Source organism: Rhagoletis pomonella, unplaced genomic scaffold (assembly GCF_013731165.1).
Source record: "Rhagoletis pomonella isolate Grant_MI unplaced genomic scaffold, Rhpom_1.0 Rhpom_scaffold_00001, whole genome shotgun sequence".
In the NCBI taxonomy this organism is placed as follows: Eukaryota; Metazoa; Arthropoda; class Insecta; order Diptera; family Tephritidae; genus Rhagoletis; species Rhagoletis pomonella.
In genome coordinates this window covers 497,919-508,905 of record NW_023458555.1, presented here as the reverse complement: position 1 = coordinate 508,905, position 10,987 = coordinate 497,919, and the positions used below count along the sequence as shown (strand labels likewise).

At 36.4% G+C, this 10,987-nt stretch overlaps 1 protein-coding gene across 2 annotated transcripts in view; it reads left to right on the top strand.

The window, feature by feature from the left end:
* LOC118735597 (cardioacceleratory peptide receptor) overlaps window positions 1-10,987 on the top strand; it is a 170,288-nt gene that overhangs the window by 50,370 nt on the left and 108,931 nt on the right. The window contains exons 3-6 of one of the 2 annotated variants that reach the window (XM_036465433.1): window positions 2,963-3,160; window positions 3,228-3,488; window positions 3,563-3,848; window positions 4,961-5,318. In XM_036465433.1, the coding sequence (XP_036321326.1) occupies window positions 2,963-3,160; window positions 3,228-3,488; window positions 3,563-3,848; window positions 4,961-5,183 (968 nt within the window). In that variant the 3' untranslated portion in view covers window positions 5,184-5,318. Of the gene's footprint in view, window positions 1-2,962; window positions 3,161-3,227; window positions 3,489-3,562; window positions 3,849-4,960; window positions 5,319-10,987 lie in introns of those variants that run through there. The other variant, XM_036465443.1, reaches the window with a different exon arrangement.

Below are 10,987 nucleotides of genomic sequence, written 5' to 3'. Positions count from 1 at the left end.
ATTTTTGAAGCATTCCTCTGCAGACGAATCGTTCGTGTTGCCTATCGTTCGTGATACAGAATAAGGCTGTAAGTTTACGTGTCTCGGCGTTTTTTCGTGTGTTATTTTAGTGCCCCCCAAACAGTGTTATTGAGTATATATCCACATTCGTCGTTATCAATGCGAAATGCCCTCAATTATTTTTTTATTTGGAAATACATATCGTCCCTAGACCCGTCGCATTACCTCGTATCGACCTAATTCAATATCAAAATTGTATGTTGGTTTCTTTGCCTCAATGGAGGGCAACCCTAGTCAAAAACGTTTTTAAGTTAAAGCTTTCATTTGACACTCATATTAAAATATTTCATATAACTTGTCTGTAAATGAACTAAATTGAACAGCTGATTAATTCAGTTAAATCTACTTTTGGAATGGGTGGCAATTTTCCTACAAATAACACTGGTCTACAAGGGTTTTGCGAATAAGACGGGACCTGGTGTTTCCGAACGGATTTTTCGTGCTGAACACGAATCTGGGGTCCAAAACTTCCCATCACGTCACGTTTTCGAGAAAAAAGGGGTTGAAACCCCTAAAAACAGCGTTTTTGGCCATTTTTGAAAAATTGTAGAGCTGAACCCTGACGTGCTACAAACTTTGTATATGTCAGAAATTAAAGGCTAAATCGTGCCCTTTCGAATGAGCCCTATGCCGAATTAATCGCATGCACCCTTAGATCAGGGGGTGTATTTGTGTCTAGGAGTCCAATTTTTATATCCACCATATTCGACCCGTCATCTTAAATTTTTAAAATCTAACTGCAGATTCGTAATCAGCGACTTTTAATATAGTTAAAACCTTGGCATTATTAATTTTCTATGATCGTTTAAGATTAAATTCTTTCTGTGATCAATTTTTCCTGCACCCCCCCGAAAATGGCCAAAAACGCTGTTTTTAGGGGTTTCAACCCTTTTTCTCGAAAACGTGACGTGATGGGACATTTTTGACCCCGGATTCGTGTTCAGCACGAAAAATCCGTTCAGAAACACCAGGTCCCGTCTTATTCGCAGAAAAAAAGTTGAAATTTGTAGACCAGTGTAATTTAGCAATAAAGCCTTTTTAAAGCCATGTCGATTGATACTAACTTTGGTAATTCATTTAACTTATTAAATAATTTAATTTTTACTATTTAAATAGGTGGAAACCCTATTGAAACATCAAAAAGTTGTTCTAAATATTCATACTTATAGTTTAGTTAGTCTAGACTTAACATAACTTACGTAAGAAATCGTCAATGGTTGCTCAACACATCAACTTAGCCAGAAGCGAAGATATACTGTATTTTTCCTCTTCAGCCTATAAGTCACACCAAAATTGAGCCTTTAAGATTTGATAGCACTCTTTCGTAACGTGTGTATAATTTAATTAGACTTTTAAAAATTTTTACAAACAAAAACCTCTTTTTCATCTGACACCCATATTGTGATACAATTTTTTAATTGCAAAATCATTTAAGAAATCTAGCTAAAAAGCTCTAAACTTTTGCGAAAGTTTGTTACTTTTTATTTATTTATTGCTGGTAATATCGCTATCGTATCGATTTCTTATTACCAGTCGCTCTAAACCGTCCGCCGAAGGCAACTCGCTTGGGCGAGTCGTTTTCTTATTAACTGAATGAGTCGTTACCCCTTCATGCGATATTTGGAATAATTTTATTCTCTTTAATACATCATTTATTTGTTGTATACAAAATTGGAACTTAGAAACGAAATTAATTCTTTCTTTGGCTATGGAGCATCCTATTTTTTCAATCCTGTCTTTGGTATAAATTATACGCTTTGGATAATACTGTTATCGCGAACTTTATAAGTTTGGGAATTTTTGATGATTTATTTATTCCAAAATTGACATGACAGGGCAATAAATCTCTGAGTCACCAATTGTTGCCTATTTCTCATTTTTTGCATGGTGGGAGCTATTACAAATGCTTTGGTATTGATTGATATTTTAACCTCTTTTAATGGATGCAATTGATTTTATTCCCATCACTTTTTGAGTGTCGCACTGTATAATTTTGACTCGGTGGTATATACACACATAAGTATGTGAGTGTAGATACTAGTAGGTACTCATAATTAGTAAGTTCAGTTGGAAAAGCATTCATAAATAGTTTTGAAAAAGTAGCTTTTTTGGCTCAGTTGAGAAAATTTCGGAATAAAGTACGTTATAAGTACATTCATACGTGATATTGCATTCGGCGGATACGTGCCATGCGACGATATTATAGGAGTATTCGCGTATTCTTCCAGCAGAAACCTACATACATACATATATCATGGAGAGAAATGCTTGCAAAAGTACGCGAACGCCAAACTAAAGTGTGAATTACAATTTATTATATTATTCAGCAAAAAATGGATCAACAACCCCATTCAATATTTTATTTTCGCCTCCAGCACTAAAATTTAATTCTATGACTTGCGTAAATTACAACCACCTTTTTTCATCAGCTGCCAAAAATTTGTCCAGCAGAAACTAGGGATTTCTTATCGAAATGAAATGTCACTGAGAATAAACCTATTTTCTGAAACTAGCCACATACATACCTTGAAAAAGTCATTGCATCACGGGTTTCGCTGCTCCTACAAAATTTCAAATTTGTCATTTAGGGCTTGTTGCCATTAATATATACAAACATAGCTGTACCGTTCAATTAAAGTAGCCTAAGTCGCGATAGGCCCTTATCTTTTTTAAAGTAACATTTCATTGGGTTACCAAAGAATATTTTAACGTTTAGCTAGCCACAGGTGTAGTCAAGGATGCCCTTTTAATAGAAGCTTAATAAAAATATAAAAATTTTCAAGGGAAACTGATTATTTTTTAATTCAAAATCAAACCTTCTAAAGTCACTTTTTTAATTGAACGGCACAGATATGTACATATGTACTAACATATTTATGCTCATGTTTCAACCAAAACGAAGATCTCTCTGTTGGCCTGCTGCACGTACTGACCGACATCATCTGGCGCATAACGATCTCTTGGCGAGCGGGCAATATGGCCTGCAAGCTCATTCGCTTCTCCCAGGTATGCGTTACATACTCGTCCACATATGTGCTGGTTGCAATGAGTATCGACCGGTACGATGCCATCACACATCCAATGAACTTCTCTAAATCATGTGAGCATAACGATTCGACTAAACCGTTGGGAAACCATTTGACCACCCAACCTTTACGTTTTTTAAGGGCGAAGAGCGAGGCATCTTGTAGCGGCAGCGTGGACGGTTTCGGCTCTCTTTTCCTTACCCATTTTGATACTGTACGAAGAGAAACTTATACAGGGTCAAATGCAGTGTTGGATAGAATTGGGATCGCCGCAAGCATGGCAAGTTTACATGTGTCTAGTGTCTGCGTCGCTATTCGTCGTCCCAGCTATGATCATTACCGCCTGCTACGCGATTATAGTGAAAACCATCTGGGCAAAAGGATCCAATTTTATTCCTGCAGGTGAATATGCCAAATTTATTGCTTTTGTTATTTGTATTCTCATTTTTTAAAGCAAATGTATACAATGTTTCCAGAACGAAGCGGCTACAATAACGCAGCAACGAGAAGAGCAAGCTCACGCGGAATAATACCGCGGGCCAAAGTAAAAACTGTCAAAATGACTTTTGTGATTGTAATTGTATTTATAGTGTGTTGGTCGCCGTACATTATTTTCGACTTGTTGCAAGTATTCGGATACATTCCACAAACTCAAGCCAACATTGCTATAGCAACATTTATACAGAGTCTGGCGCCGTTAAACTCTGCAGCTAACCCACTCATTTATTGCCTCTTTTCTTCGCAGGTATTTCGAACGCTCAGGTTAGTGCTAAACACGGGCATGCATATGCGTATGTGTGCGTTTGACATTTTACACGTAGAAGTAGAAATAAATACATTCTTGCGCTATTACATATTTGTTACCATGTATGTATGTAATTAAGTATATATATACTCAATTCATTAGTCAAACGCAGGCATATCCGAACGAATGATTTTTTAAATAATACACTATTAACATATTATCGTCGCCTGGGTAAAATATGTTGTTATGTTAATTTTGACAGGTTTTGGGAAATCGAATTTGGAAAGCAATTTCTCAAGAACGCGAAGATAGATTTTCTCCAACAGCTCGGAGAATGTTGCTAGTTCACAAGATTCTTAAATTATTTCATTTTTATGGTTTATTGCTTTGAGTTTATGAAAGATTCTATTTAGGGCGTGTGTGAATAAAGTAAATTTTTGACAACTATGAGGTGAATAAAATTTCAGTAGCTCATGAGGCTGGCGAAATTTTTGACAAATGCATAGAAAATTTTGACAATCGGAAAGATTGTTGCTGTTTCGAAATACAAAAGCTTAAATTGATGAAATGCAATCAGTGATGGTAGATGTTTTCTTAAAATATTAATTTCACTTCAATTTGTAATAGTTTATTCCGAATAAATCTGCGGTTATCAAAAATTTACTGTTGTCAAAAAAGATTTAATTTCACACAGCAGATTGTCAAAACTGTCTCACCATAGTAAAAATATTATTCAACAGCTTTCCCCATAGAACTTTGTTACCGATTCACACACGCCCTTTGTATGAAATACGAAAAATTGTGATCAATATCTGTACTGAATTAACGACACTTCTTACTCAATATCTTTGAAACTAAAGGAGATATCCAATTAAAGATCTTGATTGACCGCATTATTAACTAAATTTTTACTAAATTACCGAAAAAATTTTAGTCAATATCTCGGAAACAAAAGGATATATCCAAAATCTGATAACACCAATCGAAAGATCTTATTTTAAAATATATAACTGCCTCTAAATATAACTAAAAATCGTCAAAATGGCGCTTACGACAATCTTTTACCCCAGGCGACGATATCTATGTACATACATATTTATATCTAAAATGCGTTCCATCGTTTTCACAGTCGGTTTGCTCCTTTTAAATGGTTTTCATGCTGTTGCCGCTCTTATCTGAATAATTCTTCACAAAATCGCTGCAGCACAGTCAGTCGGCATCTTCATTACAGCTGTGATTCAATGCGCACTTTAACCACTTCGCTGACCGTATCACGTCGATCTAATAAAACGGCCGCCCGAGTTGTTATATGCGAAAGATCAAAAAATCCGTTAGCTGCATCGGAAGTTTAACAGCTCCACTATAGGAAAACTTGTACAATGTACATATGTACATATATACACCTAAGCAAATGATAGTCATCTGAAATATTTACTAACCTTGGTATTTATGTACATATCGATGGCTGAGTGGAAGAACGCCCTATACCAGCATATTTTCAATACATTTTGAAGTAAAATAGGGCGTTTTTGAGCCGAATTTTGGGATAGGGTGTTTTTCAATTAAATTCTGAAATAGGGCGTTCTTGAAAAGTTTTTTGAGATAGAGCGTTTTCGAACTGGCTGCCGAGGTAGGTCGATCTTCCACTCAGCCATCGATATGTACTTACATTTGAATAAAACCTTTTATACTATAACAGTTTCTTGCATGTGGCCTGCCGACCACTGAATTAGGACGTACCACCTTACAGGCAAACAAAAAAAATCTGGCTATACACCCCTGAATCTAAAGTTGTATGTATGTTTGTATATTTACAGCGGTACCTAAGTACCAGAAATACGGTTACGATAAGCAGTAAATAATTTTAGTAATAAAATTTTTCGTTTACGACCTTTAAATATGGTCGCTTTTTTAGTACCTACCACTAACCTGGACATGGGGTCTTTTCTTTTTCTTATTTTGGCGCTACAAACGTTTGTCGATTTAGGTCGAGACCCAAAAAGCTTCGCCAGTTCCCTCTCTCATTTGCAGTTGTTCGCCGGTTGTTCATCCCAAGTGCGGACTGGTTCTTCCGCACTTGGTCCTTCCATTGTATTCGCGGGCGGCCTTGCATCCGACGGACATGCGGTCTCGCAGACTCCTAACTCCGCGAGAACACAGACATTTTTAGAACCGTTTTCTTGACTTCCTCTTACATTCAATTTGACGTTAAAGTACGGTGACCATAAATATGGATTCAAAATGAAGGACAATTTTTCAAAAATAGCTTACACGAAAAGTGAAAATCTTTAAAAGATTATTTTATACGCAAATTTTGAGTCATTCAAAACGAAAACAATACAATTTTTTTTGTTTTTTGGTACTTTTCGCAGTTATTTGTCAAAAATCGACGTCATGGATCGACGTTAACGACAAAGTGCCCTTTACAAAAATATATAATTTGTGCAGATTGCGCTCCATAGCATCTACATTTCTAATCCGATTTTCATTATCTTTGGCTCAAAATTTACTATAGTGATATATCTTCTTTATTGAATTTTTAAAATAATTAAAAAAAAAAATATTCAAATAAAACTGCATATTTGATTGAAAATCTCACTTTTTTCGACTTCGACGACAAAATGCAAATGGTAATGATAATTTTCATTGTAGTCGCCACAAGTTATATATTTTGGTAAGAGGCACATCAAGCCTCGAGCTGTAAGTCGCTTACGTTGATTGGGAGATTTTTTCATGAGATGTTGAAGAAAAGCTACGAAAAGTACCAAAAATCACTTTTTTGAAAAAATTCATCCATTGTGCGATAATTTTAAAATAACGTGTAAAATGCGGGACAAATGCAGGACACTTGGGAAAAATCAGTACATTTTCAGGTTTTTCAGATTAGAAAAACTACGCAGGACCGACTTTTGAAAAACAGTACAGTCCTGCAAAAAACAGAACGGATGGTCACCGTACGTTAAAGGCATTGACTGCTTTCTCGATTACATAAATTTAACAGACAGTCGATAAGGTGAAATATGTGAATGTAAAGGGAAGATAGCTTAAATAAACCGACAGCCGAGAAAACGGCTTCTAGAATGAAGGAGATAATTAAGTTTAATTTTAAGGAACCAAACTACTATCAAAATTAGCACTCAAAGAATTTTCGGCCTTCTTCGACATAAGCTCAAAAAGTTTCTAGTTAAGGAAAGAGAACCGAAATTCCTTGTGTGCATATGCATGAAACTGTTATCGTATGAAGGCAAAATTTTATTAGACTATGCATAATGTGTGTATGTGTATACATATGTAATGCAATTAGTAATCAAACGCTACCAACACCATAAGAGCCGTTTGTTCAATGTCAATGTTTATCACTACCGGAGCATACATATGACGAGTGATACAGAAAGCATTCGTTGTATTTAACCAGAGCTTTTGCCTCCGGTTTGTGTTAACCGGACATTGAAAAAAAGCCGCTAAGTGATCACTATACACATATACACTTTTTTACGATGTACATATGTATGTAGGTAGCTTTGCAACATTTTCGTACATTTGTATAAAATATTTTACGTACATACATACAAGATGTATCTACATATGTATGTAAATATATATGGGGCTACGACTTTTTTAAGTTTTAACAACCCTATGGTGCTAAAAGGTAAACTGTGGGATGTTTTTTTAGCGACATAAAAAAAACCCACGCGTTTGATGGCATTACATGAATAGGAAAGACAAATACCGTTTTTGTTTAAATCAGCCAAAAAGCCCCAACGGTTTATTCTAGACTAGTTTTAGCTTGTTGATTGCGAAGTAACTGTTAATTTTCCATTGGCCGTTACAAAGATATTAGTTTTAATATGTTATTGTTGTTATAAATAATGTAAAGAAATATAGCCTGTACTTAAATATAATCGTTCGTAAGAGCAAGCATTTGTAAAATTAAAATTTGAATTAAAAATTTGATTACAAAAGTATTCCGGTTATACACAAATCTGGTTTGACCTAAAATATCGCGAGGAACGAAGTCGTCGTTACAATGAAATTAAAATGTTGAAGAAGGTAAGTTAGTACATACATACATATATACTATATGTATGTACATATGTATACAGGTATATAAGGTATTTTCAATTTCATCCTGAATTTTTACACTTCTATTGAAAAGTTTGGACAAATTGTTTTTCGTGATTGAGATAAAGAAAAATATTTGTGTATTCACACACAAATGACCATCGGGTGACACTGCCTTAAAAGTTTTACAAAGTGGCATTTTCGTAAACATTTTCGATTTACGGGTCTATTCTGCGCCGGTAATAAACATTTTATAACCGGGAACTAAATAAAACGAGAATATATTTGTATACCCGAGCGCACTTGTGCACAAGGGTATTATAACTTTGTTCACATAACGGTTGTATGTAACAGGCAAAACGAATCGAGATAGATATAGACCACCGTACGGCGTACAGTAATAAACCTTTTTGGTTACTCCTCGGGGGTATAATCTGATCAGGGTTGATAATGGGAAGGAGCATGAATTTTGCCGATTCAGAGTTGCATACAAATTTACTGTGGTATGAAAGGGAGCAACAACAAGTGTATAACATTTTTATTTTGAATAGCAGAGGATCAATTTTAAAAGTTACTGTAACGCCGTCATGTAGGCGTGTTTACACATCAAAATCAGCATTTAGTAGACACCCACTCACAGCTTGATTTCTAAAAAAAAATGTATGAGAAATTCTGTCGTCCGGATGGGTCACCCATCAGCATCTTAAATAAGCTGTTCTATGCATTCACCAAACGAAAATTAAGTCTAAATTTATTCAACACAGAAGAACCGACAACTTATAATTCTTTTGATTACTATTTTGTAGTTTGATAGTCTATATTCGAAAATTGCAAACGTCGTTGAAATTTTAAGGTTCAAATACAATTTTTCTTTGAATCCACTGCTTTGAAAATGCGCACACCTTTTCTCCGGTGAGCTTCTCAAGAAGCCAACTGTAGAAAAGATCTGGGCATTACCGCAGCCACAATTTTATCTAGAAGTATTTACGTAAAATGCTTTTTACAATAAACCAAATATTGGCTTCGCCACTTTTCATGCAACGTTGTTCACAAAGATTGGAGAAGTTCTTCCTTACCACTATTATGGTTGCATCTTCAACATGGCTGCATCGCTTGGCCTTGTTTTCACAGTAACGTATCGACCGCCCTCCAATCGATAGGCGTACTGCTCTGTTTGGCAATTACCTGCAATCCTTGGCAGCTCGCAATTTCGATGCCCATTGGAATTCCCTAACTGCTTTGAGTCCAAATACTCGCTTATCCTTCCGATATTTTCGCGAATTTCTTCGTTGCCTTTATTGGTATTGCTGTGTAGTATTTCGCACGATTTAAATTTGGCATGTGGTAGTGAGTTTGTGCTGCTCGTAAGAGGTGAATCAGTTTTCGGTTCAGTGTCGGAATCGCGATGGAGCCCGGAATTTTGTTCTCCCTTGTATACATTCTGGCCCCCATTACGATTGCTGTTGGAACTCAGACTCCCATTTACAAAAGCATTGCCGCAAGGAGGACGTCCCTTAGTCAACACTTTTTCTCCAGCCAACAACACAAACTCTTCCTCGGCACTACCACAATTCTGGCAATTGCATCTCTGGTTTTGTGCTCGCTCCTCGCTGGTTTCCTTCTGCGTTTCGGCAATGAACTGGCACAAAAATTTCAAATGTCGCATACTTTTTTCGTTTTGCTGGGAAAATTCTGTTAGGGAATGAAGGTGAATGGTAAGGTCTATGAACGGGAGCTAACGCCAATGCTCACTGTCTAAAATATCCAAATACACTTTGCTAAGCAGACATTCATTTCTCATCATCTGCGAACACAGTGTTTCCATTTTTTCCATCGTATGCACAAAATAATTGCGCATCATACTTTCGACGGAACTCTGCAATATAAAGAAAACACTGGTCAGACCATTGCAAGTCCATTTTAAGCCCTCTCTTACCTGCACGGTCTCTAAGACAGTATCATGCACAATACTTAGAAAATCAGCACACGAATTTTGAATCTTTTTGCTGCTAAATTGTCCGCCGTCATCGGAATCGTGTTCTGCTTCCTCGCTGATCACTTCCATATGCTTCTTTAAATTCTGGTATTGAAAGTTTTGTTTATTTTTCGTCTGCTTGGGATCGCTCTGGCATTTAGGTTTACTTCTAGGGTCTATGCTAGGCCCACTATCAGCTGCTGGAAGGTTTATTCGTTGTCCATTTTTAGCTTGCGAAGCGCGTTTTCCATTTAATTTAGGCATCGAAGGTTTGTTGGAAAGTGGTCTCGACTTAGTTTTCTTGGCGGGTATTTGCATATCCGGACTAAGCCGCGTGGGAAAACAATCGCTGCAGGATCGATTTCGCCGAACGCTGGAGCAATCGGCCATGTAATTATAACAAGGACAACAAGACGAACAGCAGCAACATTCCGATTGACGCGGAAAGCAACTCATTATGCACTCAAATTTTGACGTTTATATTTTATTTGGATTAGACTTAGGCTTGCAATTTGGGTAGTTGGTGGAGGAACGTGTATCCGGATTGAGGGGGATTCGAAAACAAAGTTTGTTATGTGTGAATATTTATAATGTTTCAAAGCTGATTTAGACATTTTATATTGAAAGCAAACATCGATTGTTGATAAAACAGAAAATAATTTCATAGCAAAGTATGGCAATTATCTCTTAGACAATCCAAAGGAATCATCATTCCTAGTATGTACGTATGGGCATAGTATAATACCCACAAGTGCCGTTTTAACAGTTGGAACTTACCGACATACCGTCACTACACACGAATAAAGGCGCGCGTAAAAAAATTTTGCGAAAAAAAATGCTTATGAAAAACTTCGGCGAAGTATGTGAAGAGTCTTTAACGCTAACGTTTTTTTATGCGTCTTTTTCCCCCGTCAACTTTTGAGCTCGCGCCTGTATTCGTGTCTAGTGACGATATGTATTATAGTTAACGAAAACTAAAAGTGCGCAGTCCCGGTTTATTTCCGGTGGCAGTTTCGAAGCTAGTTCAATTTACAAACAAAAAATACCAAAACAATCGTATCGGTACTATTTTTTGCGATATGAAAAAATGGGGCTACAAATAACAAAGTTACATATGGG